The 19,708-nt window shown below is 42.6% G+C and overlaps 1 protein-coding gene across 6 annotated transcripts in view; it reads right to left on the reverse strand.

The window, feature by feature from the left end:
* ADAMTS17 (ADAM metallopeptidase with thrombospondin type 1 motif 17) overlaps window positions 1–19,708 on the reverse strand; it is a 185,653-nt gene that overhangs the window by 41,391 nt on the left and 124,554 nt on the right. For 5 of the 6 annotated variants that reach the window (XM_080607242.1, XM_080607243.1, XM_080607244.1 and 2 more), the window contains 5 exons: window positions 18,624–18,744; window positions 15,614–15,688; window positions 10,389–10,469; window positions 3,986–4,143; window positions 300–459 (listed from right to left, as the gene is read on the reverse strand). In XM_080607242.1, coding sequence (XP_080463368.1) covers window positions 300–459; window positions 3,986–4,143; window positions 10,389–10,469; window positions 15,614–15,688; window positions 18,624–18,744 — 595 coding nt within the window. The remainder of the gene's footprint in view (window positions 1–299; window positions 460–3,985; window positions 4,144–10,388; window positions 10,470–15,613; window positions 15,689–18,623; window positions 18,745–19,708) is intronic. The other variant, XM_080607246.1, reaches the window with a different exon arrangement.

Genomic DNA, 19,708 nt, shown 5'->3' on the forward strand with positions numbered 1-19,708 from the left:
CTGCACACAGCGCCTTGAGCCATCCGTGGAGCACTAAGCCAGGTGCAGTTCCAGCCTAGAGTAACAAGCCGACAAAGCAGTGTCCCTGCCAAAATGCTGGGTGAAAATTAACTGTGGGGATGCAGATGATAGCTGGGAGAGCTGGTGAGAACGAGCTCTCGTTTGGGTTCGTTATGGCAACATACATCACCACGGCCAGCTTCCTTCATGTTTTGGCGACACCGCCTTCTGCAGGTACCCCTAATGGCTGGTGTCTGCAGGCGCTGTACAAGTCCCACCAAGCTTCCTAAAGGCCTCACCTCCTCCACACTGCACGCTGCACCCTTCCCATCCGCTGTGCGTCCAGATGTACAAAGAATCCTGTTGCTTTTCTGGCTCGCTTCTGTTTTCAGCAGTATAGTTTACAGGAATGGTGTATTCATAATGAATTCCATAATTCTGGTCATGAAATAACAGCACCTGGTTCAGCAGGAAAAGAAAGACTGTTAAGACATACTGTGAACTGGGAAAGCTAACAGAATGCAGAGACAGTAATGCTAGAAATGCTGTTTCAGGTCCTTATTTCCCAAATATAAGTACTTCATGAAAGGCAACCAAATCTTTATCTAGGAACCTGAAATTACAGTAGTGTTGGTAATCCAGGGCACTGAAAATGAGGGTGACTATTCCTGCTGAAAGCTATAGGAGCAGGATTTTGTCATCTCAGAAGCCTGAGGATGGCAAGGTGGAGCTGTATCATCCAGCTGCTGGCAGCATATGTATTTTCATACCCCCGCACATTGCTGGAAGGAGGTGAAACCTGCTTTCGACAGCAAACTGATTACTTCCCATGGAGTGACATGTGACATCTTTAGTGTTATTACTCTGAAATTTACTGACTACTAAAAAATGCAGAGGAACAGAGAAAAATGCTTAACTGTTCATCACAGGCAAATGACAGTTCTGGTCCTGTTCTGATTTACATGTCGGGCTTCATTTGGCTCTCATTTCCACTGGCTTAAGACAGAAGTGACTAGAAGACACCCAATACAGTATCAGGCGCATGGATTATCACTCTAATACAAATATCAAAGAATTACTACTTTAATGCTGATGCAGTGGTGTTACACTTATTATCTCATAATCTCAGTAGCATTAGACAGTTGAATTCTGCTGGCTCTTGGCACCTGCTGGAACAGGAGCAGCCCCTTAGCAAAGATATTTTAAGTAGGGGCTGTCAAAATGAAGCAAACAGCTGCCCAATTAAAAAAAAAGCAAACTTACAAACGCTATTTTATCTCAACAACCATTGCTTCCTATTAAGATTGGCAGAAATCACTCCTACTTCACTAAGTAGTATTCACCAATAATTTCACTAAAGCTGTCATATGCTCGTTTAACCCCAAATCCCCCACGATATGTGCTGAAATAAAGGGTCCAGCTTGTAGCCACCGACATCCTGGAGGTCTGTGAACACTGTGGGGCAACACAAACTCAGCACCTGGGAGTTGCTCTCCACAGCGCAGATTCCAGGCAGAAAAACATCTTCCAGAAGATGTTGGAAACAAAGGCATGATTTTGCTTCAGCTACAGAGGGAGCCTTCCTACCAGAACTCAATGCCAAGGTTGAAACTAGTTAGCCATCATTACAAAGATGGATATATATACTTTTCTTCACAATTAGAAATACCAGGCATTCAGCAGCATAGAGCTCAAGTACTGCTCTGGCTTTCTTTAAGTGCACGAGATACAGGCAGCTTGTTCTACAGAATCGATCAATCACCCTTCTCTAAAGCATCTTTATGCTTTGGGAGTGTCTGGTTGTCCTCTGCTGCCAAAAGGAGGTCTAGCACAGGCCTAGTTACACAAACATCAATTTCTCCAAGAAATATACTTACAGCAATGCACTTGGAGAAATGCCTCAAGTATTAAAAACCAGCCCCTAAAAAGAAATCCTTATTATCTCAATATGGGAGCAAGACTAGTGAATCTAAAGGCCCATATGAAACCAATTTCACGCAATTTCGTAGCCACATATAATTGGTGTGTGTGTGTGTATGTGTGTATAATTGGTTTCAAATGCAGGTCACAATGGATTGACTGAAGCTTCTGGCTCTTTGTCAGTCCAGTGTATTCCACCACTGTTTGAACAACAGTTTTCTATTTAGAGGTAACTGGTAACCATCCTGCCATTCTTGCGCTGAAAGAATGAAACCCACTACCCTTTATCAAGGAAAAGATTAATATCTGATCTGGAGAAAAGACTTCACGCGTGCTTTGTTTATGACTGGCAATGATTTTCAGCCACGTGTTTTTTTTTAATGGACTGGTAGCTTTTACTTTCCTCTTTTTTAATCATTTCAGGAAGATTTCTTTTGCTCTTATCAGCTGAAAAAGGCTGTACCTGAATCTGATACTCATGGAAAACCTTGTAATCACTATGTTATTTACTTGTTATTAACTGTTTCCTATGTTATTTTCTTCTTAGTGAAGGAGAAACAGTATTTCTTTAAAATCAGAGCTCTACTGATGCTGAAGTTTGCAAAATGCTGGTACCAGGTTTTACTGCAAGAAGCCTCAACCCAGCAATGCTCTGGAAGTCCCTAGAGCAGGCAAAGGAATCCTGCACAGCACCTTCACAAACGGTACCTGTGCAACTCCCTTTTCTTGTATGAGGTTAGGAAGATCTTGCAAGTACAAGATATTTTGTCAAAGTCCTGGTTTCAGGACGGAAGACTTGCATTAAGGCCAAACTCAAGGAGATGTCGATTTTTCCTGATGATGAGCGTAGCTCCTTTATACAGGGCAGACCCTGAATTACACGGTCAGGAGAAGGCCCATGTGCCCAAACCCACATCACTGACTGTCTCAGTCTGTATGTGAGCCTGGTACACTCACCCATCTGTCCGACAAAGCTAAGACAAAACACCTCATGTTCCTTGTATTTTGACACAGGAAAAGCACTGACAAAGTGGAGTTCTTTTTGTTTTGTTTTTTTTTTTGTGCATGTGAAAAGTTTAAGCAACTTCTGAGCTTTTCAGACTGAGCTGTCAGATGTTTTACCATGAATGCCAATGAGACAAAGAAAATTAAGATGAAGAAAGGGAGAGATTTCTGATATTCAGCAGTGCTTGAAGTTAGTTTTCATTGAACAAACACGACAGAAAGTCACAAGGAAAAGAAACCACACGCAGAAAAATGTAATTGAATAAAATAGTCATAGTAAACAATGCAAACGTTAAAATACTCTATGTCTGTATGCAAACCTCTCTACAGAAACCTTGAAGCTTTATGCTCTTTCAACTAGTAACACATTTGTGAGACAGCCAGTAATAGAGTTATCTTATGGGTAGAAACATTCAGGTTACCACTGACACTAAGGGACTGGCCCATGAATCACCCCATCACCCAAATTAACAGAAAAACTGTACTGAACATTAGCAAAACCTTCAAGAACAGCTTAAAATGCATAAAACTTTTTTTAAAAAAAAGAAAACAAGGAACATTTCTGTATGCAATGAAGCCACTTCAGAAAGTCAAATTCACATGTATCATCTCTACATGCAAAACGTTCATTTTTTCTATTAGAGCAACAACGTGTTTAAATACAGAATATGTTTTGGCATAAGCAAAGAAGGAATTTTGGCAAAATTTCTATTCATGTATGTGAGCAGGTATGTCCATGAAGGAAAGAAGGCTCCTGGAAACCTATGGACTCTAGAATGAACCTGTCATATTATCTGTGACACATTACAGAAATGTCCTGTACTGGAAATGAGTTTACTGGGACACTGCATGTTCCCCAAGAGTATAGCTCCAGTTATTTTTAAGTAGTGAGGTGGGTATCTCCAGACCTTCCAATGCTGCAAAAGAATTCAAGGAGAAGCAATACTGCATACCTGTAAGAAACTCTAGTGAGGAAGCAATCAAAATTTAACTTTCATCTAGAATATAAACCCTTTAGGTTGCATCACTTAAGAAACACAAACAAAGGATATAAAGTTACCATCAAGTGCAGTGGTATTTTAGTTGGTCCTTTGGCAGAGATTTTCTCCCACAGACCCCTTCGCACGTACCGGACAGTAGTGCCTGCGATCTGAAACTCACCAGGAAGCTCAATTTTCCAGTCGCTGTTAATGGATCTCTTACTGGAATCTTTTAAAGCTGGAAAGAATCAAATATCATGGAATGAAATGAAAGTGAATACATAATTACAAATAGGCTATTGACTACACTCAAGACTGAGCTTCTTTCTCAGCCCACTTGAAGTGCAAGACACAGCAGCCTTGTAACAGACACAAATTTAAAGGATAAATTAAGTATAATTTTAGCTGACTTATCATAAGGTTACTAACTCGTGTAAATTCTGTATTTCAGTTGCTGAAGGAATTTCTAATTACATTAACATTACCATTAAGTAAAAATAACGTCATATAAACTGGTATTGCTAAGGTTTTACTACCTAAAATTATTAGGTTCCACTTTTCAAAGAAGCAAAGTTCTCCGGCTTCAAAACTTTGAGCATTCTCTGTGTCATTCCACTGCTGGGGAATTTAAAGGGAGGGGAAAAAAAAGCGTGCAACAGCAGTTTACAAATGAAAAGAAAGGAAAGGTAACTAGCCACTGTCCTTGGAAAAAAAGTACTACTAATTCAGGACTAAATGGTAGAACTCTTCCAGAGTTCGATCTATTTCAGGAGCATGCCTGAAAAACGTGTATTTATGGCATGTTGCTGAATTCAGTTACATACATACGGTTCTTTGCAAAGGAAAGCTTTTGCAAGTAAAATGCTTTTCTTTGATTTTCAGTGAAGAAAGATTTAATCTGTGTTTAAGGTAAGGCTAAAACACTACAGCACTGTGCTGACAAGCAAGAACCACAAAGCAGTGACTGACTAGGCAAAGTGCAAACCTTATTAGCCCATTTTGCTTACCCAAGCTAAGCGGAGTACAGATTGGGAACAGAAAGCATAATTAGAAAACAATTAGTTAGAGCCATAATTCTTCCTGGAATAGCCCAATTGTTATTAGTCAAAGGTTTACAGAGTAAATGTATACAGATGTTTGTAAAATGAACATGCCTGGTATATCAAAAATTGCCACTTAAATCACTTTAAGGATTATTCTCAAATCTAACTATTTAGATGTTAATCTTAGAAAAATGGGTGGTACCATAAACGTGGACACATCCACCAAATTGGTAGACATGATATAAGGATCTAATACCACAGCGTAGCTGCTAGAGGACAACCTGAAGATAATTCTGGTAAAACACTTACATACTGACACTGTTACACTCTTCAAGCCATTAAAACCAGTATCTGGGGCGAAAAAGGATGAGAGCACCAGTGGCTGTAAACAGAAGCCTGGTTTGCAAGGCAAGATCTGTCTATTTTTATGTAAAGTGTATCTATCTGACTGAAGTCTGGCAGCAGTTGAGTTTAAAGATTCCCACTCAGACAGTACATAACAAAACCTATTCAGATCTTCAAGCATCAGCAAAAAACTCATAGATCATTTCTCTCTAAACTCTCCTTCCAAATGTAGCAAGACAATTCTGCATTTTTTACTACTTTCCAAGCAGAATGAATTTCTGAAATTGTATTTTCCTAAACTTGCCTTGAGAAAAAAAAATCAATGAAATCTGTATGTTGATACACCCATTTTTAAGTGCATATTTTTAAGTGCAAAATACAACTTCTGCTGAGTTTCCGTGTGCTCCATAATGCAAACATTGAACAGTTGTAAAGGCAAGTCAAGTTACACGGCAGACTGGTCAGTGAACTTGGCAGATCAATGTAATAACCCCTTCTGCTCAAGCCTGGAAGGCAGAATATTGCAACCTGCAACAACTGCCTAAAAGCGTAATTTAGTGCACCCCTCAGGTTGCTCTCAGTTACTCCAGAGACTTTTTTTTTTTTTCAGTTAAAAAACTGGAGAGTCATTACAAAGCTCCAGCATCAGAAATAAACTGAGCTGATGGTCAGGATCTTGCCTGATGCCTTCTTTGCTCTCAAAACAAAATGCAGAAACAAGTACGATGCTGTCTGTGCCTCCGTGTGATGGAAAGCAGGACGCAAATAAAAAATATCAGCAGGCAATGCAGAGCCTGACACAGGCACTTTGCTTTCAGAGTTCATGAGCTGGAGCCACATGCATCATGTCAGCTGCTGTAAGACCACATCCGTCCCGTCTGATGCACATCCTCTGTGCATCAGTAAGGGCAAAAAGAAAGCCACATTACCGAAGGAATCCCTGTAAGATGAATACTGACAGGGAAAGATGCTTGGAGAATTGCGTCCTTTCTTCCAGAAGAACTTACTGCATCAGCAACACTGCTATTCTTCAAACACTGAAAAGCAACTCTAAGGGCATCTGATTTCTGTGACTTAGTGCAAGGTCATTTCAGGATTTCTGTGTTTTCTACAGTACAATGGAAACAAAGTTATTCAGACGTCTGCGTGATGCATTGAGGGAAGAGAAAATTGGCAGACCCTGTTTTAAGAGAGTGAAAGTCCCAGGCCCCGCTGTGGAGATCCACGTACTATGATCGAGTTTGCCGTGACATCAGACAGAAGAGCCTGTGTTTTGCAGTTCCTGGGCTCCCTTAGTTCAATGTTAACTGTGTCTCTTGGCTAAGCCTTTAACACGATGTTTTCTCAACCTCCAGCATTTCAAGCCTATTTTATTTTCTTCCAGTAAAAAATATAACCCTGGCTTTCACTTTACCGAGTGTGTTGCAAGAAGGTAAGAGGAGATGATTTAAAGCCTTTTCATGTCAATAGGAAAAGCTCCCATTGTCATCCCTTTGGATCAAGTCCCCAAAGCCAGCAAATCCTTCCAGCTGTGTGTAGGCTACATGTAATTCCTTAGAATGCTTAGGAGACCAGGAATTGGACTTCTTGTCAACTGCACAACAGGCCTGACTTTTCAGTTTGGTCTAATTTCCTATAGGGAGTGTTTGTAGCAATACTGGACTATTCTATATAGACCTTTTTTTATTCTGGCTGGCCTTCTCTAGCACCATTTAAATAGCTACTACAGTGAAAGCCCCCTCAAGACGTGAAGGGTCAGCTCACCCCTTCCTCAAATGACATTTGAGAGGATGGAAATCCCTGTAAGTTTTCCCTTTAGGGGATTTCCTGAACAAACTTTTATTTGGCTCAACAGGAAAAGTTGGCTCCGCAGACCCCAAAGAGGTTACTAAAGGTAACAGGAGACTCGTGAAGTGATTTCAGAGCAGGGCGCCATCTCACCTTCTTTCTGCCACTCCGTGTACAGGGGCCAAACATGTTCCGAGGCACCTCAACACCATAGTCTATGCTGTTAAAATCATCCCTGTCATACTTTATGGCCAGGTCAACCTCCCAAACAGCTCCTAGCAGGGGTCAGGCCTTTGCGGGGTCCCTTCCCAACAAGCAGCACCCAGGCAGCCCCCTGCTCTGTGGGCTGACAGTGCCCAGGTATGTTTTGGGGCTCATTTAATTTACAGATTGAGCATCATCCATAGTGTCTAACCTCTGGGGAAGTCTGAACCAGGTGGAGGTCTCAATACACTGTGTCTGTGTGCTCCTTTCTGAGAGGATCCGCATCCTGGGGCGTTACTGCAGAAAGATGGAACATCCTTCTGTCCTGGTGCACACAATCGTCCTCGGCAGCTCCCTTTATCCCACAAGAGGCTCCACAGTAAAGGTGAAAGGAAACTGCAGGTATTGTTTCCCCAAAAGGAGTGGAATGTATATGTTTTTGGTTTTTTTTCCTAAGGTAAGTTCCCTTGGGAACATAAGCTAGGGGTATGATGATGTGCTGCTATTTGCATTCTACAGCAACACAACTCTCTCTGCAGCTTACTTTTTTTCCCTGCTTTGTTCCCCAATCTACAAAGTGCCTTGTGCAAACTCCAGACAATTCCGAAGCAGGATTGTTTTCCTCTGCCAACGCCTAGCAGCTTCCAGGCTGCTCAAAGCATCCTCACACTAGGATTGAGGAGCCACGAACATGACTAATCAAAGCTGGGGATGAGATAAAACTATCTCCACAGCAGCACGGCTGACCAGCAAAAATATCACGGTACATGCTCACAAGAGCGTTTGAGAGCTTGAATGACTAAAACCGTGCTTTGGATACAAGTCATCATCAAAGGAAGATAGCTTGCTGGTAAAAAACAAAATGTTTAATCTTTGTGGATCTCTCTTCTGGGAAAGGTTTGATTTTGATTGCTGCAGGCACTGTTCCCTAAGTAACTGAGCAGGAGAGTCTGGAAACAGCCCCAAAGGGGCTCACTGAGGATTGCAGGAGTTCCACTGGAGATTCAGCAGAGTATCTGAGCCAAAGTGCTTTCACCACAGCTTGTCTTCACTCGGTGCAAGTGCTCCAAGCTGGCTGCAGTGCTCCTGGGACCCTATGCCTCAAACAGGGCAGCAAAGCACAGCTCTTCCCCTGTGGGTACGTTTAGGCGGCAGCAAGCATCCACACTCTTACATCTCTGAGCTGATTCCTGGCTCGAAGCTGTACAGTAGAAGAACATTAAAGAAAAGGAGCCCTAGCAACAACCCATAACTCCTCCTTTTCTTTTTGGCTCGAAGACAGGAACTGACCAATCTGTTTCTAAACCTGGCACCTTGTCAGATCTTTATTTCCACCTTGGGTCCCTCCAGCTTGCTTCCCAGCCTGTGGACACAAACTGCCGAGGCATTTCCTGTTCAAGGTGGTTTTTAAGCATTGCAGCCAGCCAAGCCAGCCAGCGTGGGTTGCCTGTAGGTGGAGGGAAATTCTTCAGGCACTGCTCCCAGCACATGGAATAATGATTCCAAATTATGCTGGGCTCAAATCCAAAACACTGTACCTGGTCCTGAGTGGAAATAGGACCTGATTGGGCTCAGCTTTGATGGTGTAATTGAAAAAGAAAATCCTTCCACACTCAGATCTGGATGTACAATGCATTACGAGGTCTAACGGAGTGACCAGAATTTAGTTTCCTTGGTCATCTTTTTTGTCCTGTTGGAACACTCCTGCTGCTACTCTATAACTGCGGTTAGCAAGACACTGGGCATCTTTTCCTTGTGCCCAGTGTTCCTGGGAAGAACTTTTTGACCTAAAATCTGTAAAATTTTTATCTGTTTTTATGGGACACATACAAGGGCCAATTCCTGCTCTCAAATGTACATAAGTTCCAATCTTCACCACCTAATGGAGAAATACCTGCTCAAGTCAAGGTTAAGTGGTCACAACAAAGGGCTAACTCCACATAGGAATCTCACTGTTGCAGCTACCTGCCAAAGCCCAAACCCCTGACAAATAACCTGTGTAAATCCCACCAAGACAAACAAAAAGGTTGGCTCCCAGCAGACAGAGTATTTGCAAAGCCCAAGGAAGGAAACACTGGCTCTCATTGTTCCACCAGTGCTTTGCTATGTCAAACATCTTACGTGTAGGCGTAATCCTCTCTCAGCAAGCTGGCTGCAGCATTAGCAGAAATAGTACCAGTAGGGATACATGCTTCGTACCAAGAAGTGGTACAAATGCAATGTTTTTGCCAAGGATCCCAGTCCAAGCTTTGCTACTGCCTCTCTGCATAGCCATGAACAAGTTTTGACACCTCAGCTTCCCCTTCTGCACAACAGGAGGACAGCAAGCTTTGTGATCCTCTCAGAGTTCCTACCACAGGCCTGATATATCCCTGGCAGCAATCCCATCTTCCAGAGTGCTTTTCTACCCTGAAACCTCACGGTGTCTCCACTCTGAGAAGCTCACTTTGAGAGAACCAGAACATACAAAAGTGAAAACAGTACCTAATACTTTCCAGGCTAAGCATCAGCTGGAACATGTATCTGTTCCGACCACTGCTATGAGAACATCAGGCTGTGGAAGGGCTGAAACACTCTTTGATAGATCCTGCACCTCAGAAAGCAGGACCAGGTCTTGAGTACAGCACCAAGTGAAAACCTGCTGCTGCAGGCAACGGGGCAGGCAACCTCATGGTCAGGTCCTTAAGGGACATCAGCTCCCCTGTCCTGCCTTTGTTCCAGTCTGAGCTTGGAGCCTTCCGATTGGTATCTCTGCCAAGCCTTCCTTTAAATGCATGGTTCTCTTTCCCACTCCCTCCCAAAGTGCAGGCAGCTATATTCCACCCAGCGCCAAATGCTGTTCAGAAATCCTTCTGTCCACATAAACGTGTTCTTTGGTCCTTTCCGGCTGCACAAGGGCCTTGTAAGTGTCATGCACTATCATATCAGGGAAGTATCAGGAAACCAAGCCACAAAAGTAAAGAGATCGAAACAATAACGAAATCAACAGCCACTTTGTGAGAACAAGAAACCCATCACTTACAAAGACATTTAGAGAAGCATCAGTTTAACAGAGAACAGAGCTGAGTTTTGAATCAAAATATTTTTTGTTTTGTCTTTTTACCCAGAAAACTGTGAGCAGGTTTGTCCTCAACCACTCTGATCCGTCGGGCACCTGCAGGGATCACAGCTGCTTCGATGTAACCTATGGCAACAAAAGGGCAGATGGATGAGAACAACCCACGGACAGCCAGAGGCATCAGTCATTCAGTATCTCACCATGAAAAAATCAACTCCTGCCCAGATATCAGCAATTTGAAATCGAGTTTCTGATAGATACTCCTGTCATCTCCTCTTAAAAAAATCCCTGCTCCTGGCTGTGATCGCTGTCTGAAAGGACTCACCTCCACAGAGCATTTGGATGATGCCTAAACGGAAGAGGAGGGATTAGTGGGACATGTGGGAAAAATAACTTTGTTTTCACTTGCACATTAGCTTTATATAAGTGTTCTGGAGGATATAATAGCTAACAGTCTCTTTGCATTGGGCTGCTAAACCGAATTCCACAGCTCAGATTTAATGTTAACAACTGAGCTGAAACTTTGTCAGACACTGACCATCTCCAAATGCTGCCAGCAGAAAGAAGCACGTGCCAAATGAGACCATCCGAGCATCTGACAAGGTAGGGAAGTTTTTACAGCACCCCATCATATTTTTAAGGAATTCTCATGGTTATTCTTCTGAAATTCTCTTGGCCTCTTCATGCTTCCTTCGACAACCAGCAACACGATGTAATTATACTACTATTCACGAACAGAATAACAGTAAGAATAATAAGGAGCTACAAGGAAACGTAGCGTATTTTCCCCCACCACAGAGCCATGTGGAGTTACGTGCTTGTTCCATGGGGTGAAAGTGGTGCCTTTAAACTAAAAAGCTGAGGAACACTAGCGCCCGTTTCAAAGGCCTGGGAGTCAGGGAAAGTTTTTCCACTGGCTTCATTGGACTCTGAATCAGCCCCCTGTAAATGACACTAATCTCATCACAGCCATGATTTGATTCTTTCTAATTGGCCACCCAGTTTACTTTGCAGTGTATTACTTGGCACATCTTATGGATTATTGCTCTCCTTTTTCTTTTACATGTTAAGTAGCTTATTCTGTATGTTCCCTCATTCCCCTCCTCTCCCCTCCTTTTTTTTTTTTTTTTTTGTCTTCATAAAGGGCTGTGTGAAGCTCTTCTGTGTAAGCTCTGCCTTTATGGAAATCAAGGGCAAGCTACAGCAATAGCTTGGAGAACTGCTAGAGCCAGGAGCAGTGGCTCCTCCAGTATTCAGCAGTGTTTGGGGAACTATTTTAGGGACAAGTGCAGCTGAATGGCCATGCTTCTGCTACACTGATAAGAAAAGCCTCAAAAAAGGATGCTGACAACCTAATGCCTCTCAGGACTAAGTGATTCTCTTGCCACCATGACATGGAGTGAGTCGGACGGGGATTTTGGGTCTCAGACTGTGGGTTTGTTTCAGGCTGTCTGAACAAGCAGCGTCCAGCCTCTTTGGTGTCATATTAATAAGGCGTGATTGCTTGGGTTTTATAAGGGTCACTGGGTGGACAGCTGATTTGGGATGGATCCACTCCTTCTTTCCCTGATCTCTGCATCTGAATCACACTTACTGTTTGACCCTTCAGTTCAGTTCAGTTGTTTTTGCATGTTTGCTTCCTTACTTCTCTCTTACTCGGTGTATCTCAGAAATAGTCTCGTAGCCTTGCAGGACAAATAGAAAGAGGGACAGCAGAGCTGCAAACCATGTCTGGGTACTCTTAAATGCAATACAAAAATCTGTTATAAAATCAAATCAAACAGATGTTGGATTTTACTCTAGACATTGCTAGGAGTTGTTTTTTTCATCAGCTGAGATACCAAATGGCAGTAAACACAGAGTGTTCCAGAAACCAAACAACCTCACTGCACCCCATGCATCTGCATCCAACCCCGACCAACAGCTGCCACCAGACACGAGCACACAGCAAAGGTGTGATTAATGCCACCCCGCCACAGGGAAATCAGCCCTGTTACACACCTCAACACCCTTGTTAGGAAGCTGGTTTGGAACATGCCCAAGTTTCAGGTAATGTAACGTACCAATTAGGGTACTATTACTTATTTTTTAAACCGTTTGCCAGGTATGAATGCCCAGAACTAAATCATGCAAGGGTTGAACGCAGAGTTGGGCTGAATTTAGTGGAAAACCGGTCACTGGCTTCACTGCGCTTTGGATCTGTCCCCTGACTGAGCAACAGCCGGGAGCGTCACAGTGCTTTGGAGGTGGGTGAGCTGGGGAGCCACGCTTGAGGTCCAGCTAGTGCCATAAATACACTCTCATTTCATCACCGTGTCATGAGAGAAACACCACGTGGAAAAGCTGACTTTTCTGTTACTTTTTACAATTGTAAATAGCGGAGTATAAGCTATTAATATGGCATTAGTTGTGGAGACTGTTTGGTTTGGTCTTATACCAGATTTTTCTCCTTATGTAATTTCTAATCCTGACTGATGGCTTTGGGGGGTTGTGTTCACAGCTCCTGAGTAAGAAGAAACACACCATGCTAACTCACCGAGATCATGCGGCACAAGCCTGACTGCTGGCCTTTACTGCATCTTTAGTGAGCTGTGAACCACTCTGCAGTTGTACGAACCTGACCTGTCCTTTCAGAGACGAAGCAGAGTTCTTGGGCATGTACCAAAAGCAGCATCTTTACACCCTCAGTCACTATCTCTAGCAATATTGTGTGAGTTAGTGGTCAAACCCTACTGCAAAAATACTGTATACCATCCATGCAAATTTGCCACAGGTACAAACTCGGACAGCTACCACCGCTCCAGTCTGGTCCTTAGTGCTAATGCGATGCTGCTGGTCCCAAAATAATCCTGATCTTTGAGATAACCGCACCAGAAAACATCTTCACTGTTTTCGAGGCACGTTTTATTAAGCGAACTGTCACTGCAGATTGCCAGAAAGATTATCAAGTGTTAGCTAGTAAGACCAAAAAAAGTCCCAAGAGTTGGCCCAGAGTCAAGGAGTCTCAAAGATCTGTTAGGTCTTAGGATAATTGTCTGCAATGCAGGGGTCTGCAAGGTTGGGCTTCAAGTTCTGCTTTAAATGAGGAATTGGTTAAAGACTGATGAGATTTGGCAACTATCAGGCAGTATTTCGAGTAATTTCACCCATAAATCAGCCTGTTAAGATGAAGCTTTGAAAGTACAACAGGAGAACTTCATTATTTGATAATTTATAGTGCTGTATGCAGTATGCTCCACCTTGGGAACAGTTACTTTGGCATGCACCAATCTTTCTGGACAATCTGCATTACATCAGTGTCTCAGGAATGTAAGACCATGATTGAAGCAAATCCTAGATACAAATTATGTGGTGTAACTCGTATTAGGAGAGACACCAGAACAAAGATGCGGCTTTGTCATCAAGGAGATTAATATGTGAACAGTGGCTACTGTATCTTCATTTAAATGCTGGAGAGATTTGCAAGAGGAAAAGTGTTTCACACAGGGAAATCCGCTGTTAGCCATTGTTGTTATTCTCAGAATGAAGAGAAAGTTTAGTATGAACTTCAGAACGTCACCGATCTACTACAAAACCGCTTTCTCAGCTCACATCCCAGTAAAAGACAGACTCCAAGGCAGATGAGAAATTATCCCATGGCTGAAAGCACTGATCTCTAGGCACTGTGCCTTCATGTCCTATCCCTGTACACACACGACAATTAGATGTGAGACGTCAGCAGTGCTCACCCCATTATCAGACTTCCCCAGAGTGCTCAGAACAAAGGTCTCAGGGTGGAAGCCAAGGAAACCAGGCTGCCCCGTCCACCTAGGTATATCAGTTCCCATGGCCCTTCCCACCCTGCACCTTTTACTGAGTGCTCGGTTTTGCAGTGGAGTGGAAAAATGTCCAGCGGTCAGTACATAACCATCTTCTGAGCAGCTGCGCTGATTCCCTCTTGCTATTATCTTGAGAGTAATTCCTTCATCAGCACCTGTCTGCTTCCAGCCATGGGATAGCTCATTTGGAAGAAAATCCTATCACTGGAGAGCCATGGATAGATTTCAAAGCCTCCTACTATTACTGCACAGTTGGTTGCGAGAATCTCTCTTACACGTTCTGCTTAAACCCTTGTAAGACACCCCAGGAGTTATCCCTGGGGCATTATTTTGTCATCATTTAGATGTACGCCCTATTGACAAGAAATGAGTTTCTTGCATTGTATAAAGATGCTCCTAGCCAGCACTACAGCACCACTGTCCAAATTTCCTTTATTTGTTTTAAATATGTGCTGGAAAAATAAAGTAAGAAATAAAAGGTCTGTTTTTTCACCACCTTAAAAATAAAAATTGCTAGCAAAGATACACTAGTCATCTCCCAAAACAACAGTCAGAACTGGCATATATCACCATATTGTGCTCTGCAATTAAAAAAGTCCAAATAACTAGGGTTCTTTTGGATCACAAGCAAAGAGCTGCAATGAAAATCTTGTTATGGCTGAGAAAAATCAAGAGAGACAGATGCAAGGGAAATGCCTCATTCTCGATGCAGGTCTGAGCATTACAGGCACAGACTTGGAGTCTGGACAGATACCCTAGTCAGTAATACCAATCAGCTACCCAACATATGAGTTGAAGAACTGTCCTCTAGTTCCAGGTCCCTTGTACAGTGACAGGGAGGCTGAGATGGACTTCAGAACAAGCCTGTGTTTATTTTTATTTTTGAAATTGTTTCATAGCATTAGGTACAGGGCGTGGTGCCAGTCCGAAATAAAACCTCAATCTAAACAGCACATTCAGCTGGCCTACTGAAGAGAGCCAGCTGCACACAAGTGTATGTGACATTTAGCATCACAACTCAAGGCTTTTGACCTTCTCCCCAAAACAGAAACGGATTCCGTTTACATTTGGGTGCCCGTGGACCACAGGCTGCAAGATCAGAACTGTCAGACCTCCTCTGGGGCACTTTGAATGTTCCAGCCACAGCATGTCCTACCAGGAGAGCAAAACCTTATAGAATCTGTGACAATAAGGGTGAAAAAAAAATAAAATAGGCTCAGTATTTTTTATTTGCTTAATGAAAATTTGTCTCCCTTTCACATCTTCTAAAAGGAAAGGATCTGTACTTGTTGTCTCTGAAAAAACAAACTAACTAGTAAAAGGTCTTGAAGTTTATCCATGGCTTGTGATACCCATCTCCCCATCTCATCCAACCAAAAGAAAATAAAGAACCAACACCAAAGGATGTCACCAGCACCCACTAACACTGCAAACAGCATTCAAGTATCTTACACGAGAAACACTTGGGAACAGCCTTTGCCTTTGCCATCACACATGTGGAAACCTTCTTACAATGACTATTGGTGACTAAGAAACAGAAAGGAGTTGGTATGGGTTTAGTTCCATAAACAGGGCTTGGCAACATAATTTGCAGTCACAGGACACGTAGGGAGCAGCCCCACAGTCGGTGGAGTCCCACCCGTAGAGCAGCTGAAGATCTCACCCAAAGAAGCAGCTGCAATTCCCAAAGCAGACACCGCACCAGAACAATCAACAGCTCGATATTTGAAGGCCATTCTCTTCTGAATTAACACACCGGCATACTTAATGCAGGATGCTGGCCTTGACTTGGATTGCAGCAAGTTTGTGAGCATTTGCAACTGACCTGTGCAATCACCTGCATATCCAAAGCCTCAATTTGTATTTTGTATTCTCATTTGACCAGAATTTTGTCAGATTTTCGTACATGTTTGCTTAAGGACTTATTTAAAGAAAAAAATAACTTTTTTTTTCGAGTAACCAAATGTTCACTTGTGATACCTCAGATCGAACACTGGAGCTTTGCCTACTGCACGAGATTCAGTAAGTTAACCCAAGGACCTGACTGCGAAACACCAGTATATGAATTAAATTGATATAAATTGATATAAATTGATGCATAAAATCTTTGCAGAATAGGGGCCGGAAATCCTAAGTGAAAAGAACAAGTATACATTCAGTATGTAACATAGAAGAAACCCAAAAGCAGGAAAACAGGAACAGTGAATAATTAAAAGTGTAAATATCCTTTCATTTTTAGTAGGCTAGGATGTTCATTAGAAGAGCATAATTAAAAAAAAAATAAAAAGTAAAGACGATTTTCAACCCAGAAGACTACTTGTCATATCATGGATGATCGTTTCTAAAATCATTACTCCCAAAAATATAATTCCCTTTAAAAATTAATAAATCAAAGCTTCTAACAAATCTCGATGAGATTACCATTTTAAAAATCATTTCCTGTGAGTTCCGTGAGGTGGGTAAAGGTGGAAGCACTTAAAATGTCTGCGTAGCATTGACAACGCAACCCTGCGACCGGTTTGCACTTCTAAGACGATCAGCAGAGAACAAGAACCAGTAAATGCTTGAAGAGCCTAATGCAAACCATGATTCCGTCAGCCATTTCTTCCCGCTAGGCAACACGGTGCTGGGGGTGAATCCCCCCTGCAGCGTCCTGGCAGCTGCACGACCCGTTAAGGTCGAGTCTGTTCTGTTCCTACAGCCTTGTAAAGTTACCACCCTCAAGCAGTTTGTCTAGCTGGGAATTAGTGCAACTTCCTGGCAATGACCCAGACATTTCTTATTATCTACCCGAGACGTTTTGTAGTCTAATTGGAAAAGATAAAAGATAGTTCTCTTCAGGAGCCATCAGGAAGTTCAGGAACAGCTGAAAAATCTGCTGCAGAAAGACAGAATATTTTTTTTCAGCTGGACCGAGGAATTTTTTGCACCATATCTATCAAGTGCAAATGCCTTGACACAAATAAGTGGAAAATAACTGGGACAGAAGAGTCAAAGGCAATAAAGCAGGAAATTATTCAGCAGGTTGGCCTAGCAATGCAACAGCACAAATGTGCTCCAGAAAGTCGTGGCGGAGGTGGGAAATCCCACCTGCACCTCACAGGAGGTGACAGGTCACAGCTGGCCCCACAGATAAGAAGGAGGAGGATGCAGAGGAAGAGGCCAATGAACAAAATCACTTTAGTGCTGAGACCTTGATTCAAGGAAGCCACAAAGCACTTGTGCTGCTTCAGTAACTAAACAGAACTGGAGCGTGTGCTTAAATGAAATCTCTGGGTGCTTTACTGAACTCAGTCCTGGAGTAGCACGTTTTCAATGTATTTATGCACACAGAAATGGCAACTCTCTATTCCCTGAATGTGAAATCACTTTTTCTGGACAATTCCTTCTTCCTGGAGCAGCTTGCAAGTCCTGAATCTGGCTTTCCCTCCCTTTGCCGGGTTAGGATGAATGGTGACAAGGTTTCTCAGAAGCACGGAACAGAAACTCTGGAACAAAGACTAATTCAAACACCAAGCTGTACATACATTAATGTTTAACAAGAGAGGGGAAAGTCTTAAGTCTGACCAGAAGCTCTTTTATGCTATACTGGATGCTATTGCTGGCAGGGATTCAGTAATAATACTCAGAGGGGAGGGCTTTTTTATTTAGCTGAGATATACTGATTATAGCATGAATCATCTGGAACATACAATGTGCATCATTCAGAGCTCCCAAAGAGCTCAAGGATGGTGCTGAAATCAGACTTCCCTCCCACTGGAGAAGATCCTATGATTTTATCTGTTATTTAACATCAACAGCACCGGCAACATTCAAAATGAGAAACACAACTTCACTCTGAATTTCAGAGAGAGGAAACGGCTGCTATCTGGGCAACTGAATAAGAAGCAGGCAGAATATCACATTGAATTCTGTTTTGTGTTCCTAGACAGATTCTGTTGTTTTAAATAAGAAACGATTTTGGATACTGCACAGCTCCATCAGCTGTGATCCTGAGAAGTTCTCAGCACTCCCAACTCACCATCTAACAAGAGGCTCAGTAAATGGTAAGACTGAATGCTGAGTATCTATCTTTGGAGAGTTAGTTACTCAAAGGCAAGACCAGAGAGGAGTCAGTATTTTCATTCTTGCATATCTTTTCACTGATTCCTCATCACACACTTCCACAGAACCTTTCCTGGCAGCACGACTGGTTGGAAAGGGAGAAAATCAGTGGAGCCAGTGGTGTTAGACCCCTACCCATCGTCTGCAAAAGTCGGATGTCATGAACAGTCGGAAGCTTTTATGGTCATGTACATCAGAAATCATGCAATTTTGGAGAACAGCTGCCCTCTAACGTGTTCATCAGCACAGGTGAGTCAAATGCTATCCAAGAAGAAGAGCTATTACTGCCTCTCTTTAACTCTCCTCAAGCAGTTAAGAGAACCTCCGCTCTGCTGAAATGCTGCTGAGGGTTACTCACCCATCCCCTTCGTGTGGTTGAAGTCGCCTTTCACCACTTTACAGGTTTTGCCATCACCACTGCAGATTCCACAGCGATCCTCTTTGGCAGCTGAACCAATGATTCCATCGCAGCCAATTTTCTAATGACAACAACCAGAGGTCCCCAATTATTTTGTTTGCAAGGTTAAAGTATCTCTAAACATTGATGTCAAGACTACGATAGACACCTGACTGAAAACCTGAGCAGGAAGAACTGAACGCTGTGAATCAGTGGAGCATTCATTTGGAACAGTGTTGAGCTGGTTATTTAGCAACCCCCTTCCCTAACTCTAAGAGCACGAACTTTGAATCAGAAGACATTACTGAAGAGAGTTTCAAAACCACTAGTTATTCCAGGTATCATCACAGATTTCACACGAACCCACTCTAACTTGCTTCAAACAACAACAACAAAAGATTAAAACAATGTTTTATGTTTGTACAGCAATTTCCATCTAAGGAACTCAAAGACATCCCAGAGAAATAGACCAGTACTGTGACACTCGGTTTAGAGAAGAGAAAAATGTGACTTGCTTAAATGGCAATTAACCCAAGTAACCAGAATCCTGGTCTCAGCCCTTCACCTCACCAAAAGTCAGAGTGCTGGTGTAAGTTCCAGCGTGGGGCTCGCTGAATGAGCCCTGCTGTGGATTGGGATCTTACCAGGGAGTACAACGTTCAGTTCTGACTGCGCTTTGGCAACACCTGAAAAAAGAGCTCACTGATAAATTGACTCAAGATACCTGCAGTGCAAAAATACTTTGATGGAATCAGGTCAGGTTCATACATGGCCAATATGTACCATACGATTGTATGAAAATTCACAGATATTTGCACTGTACTAAGAACTGACATTCATTTGTAAAAAAAATAAAAAATAAGAACAAAAATCTCATAATTTCATCTAAAGCTTCATTTAAAACGGTATTTTCAGAATTTTCAATACCTAGTAAAACCGTTTCCAATCACAATATACCTGTCTGGGAGGGTTGCAGAACCAGAGCAGTCACAGTATTCTCCCTGTAGCTGCAGACTGTCACCGTAACCTTCCTTATTCACAAACCA

The sequence above is a fragment of the Anser brachyrhynchus genome (assembly GCF_964034855.1).
Source record: "Anser brachyrhynchus genome assembly, chromosome: 11".
NCBI classification, from domain to species: domain Eukaryota; kingdom Metazoa; phylum Chordata; class Aves; order Anseriformes; family Anatidae; genus Anser; species Anser brachyrhynchus.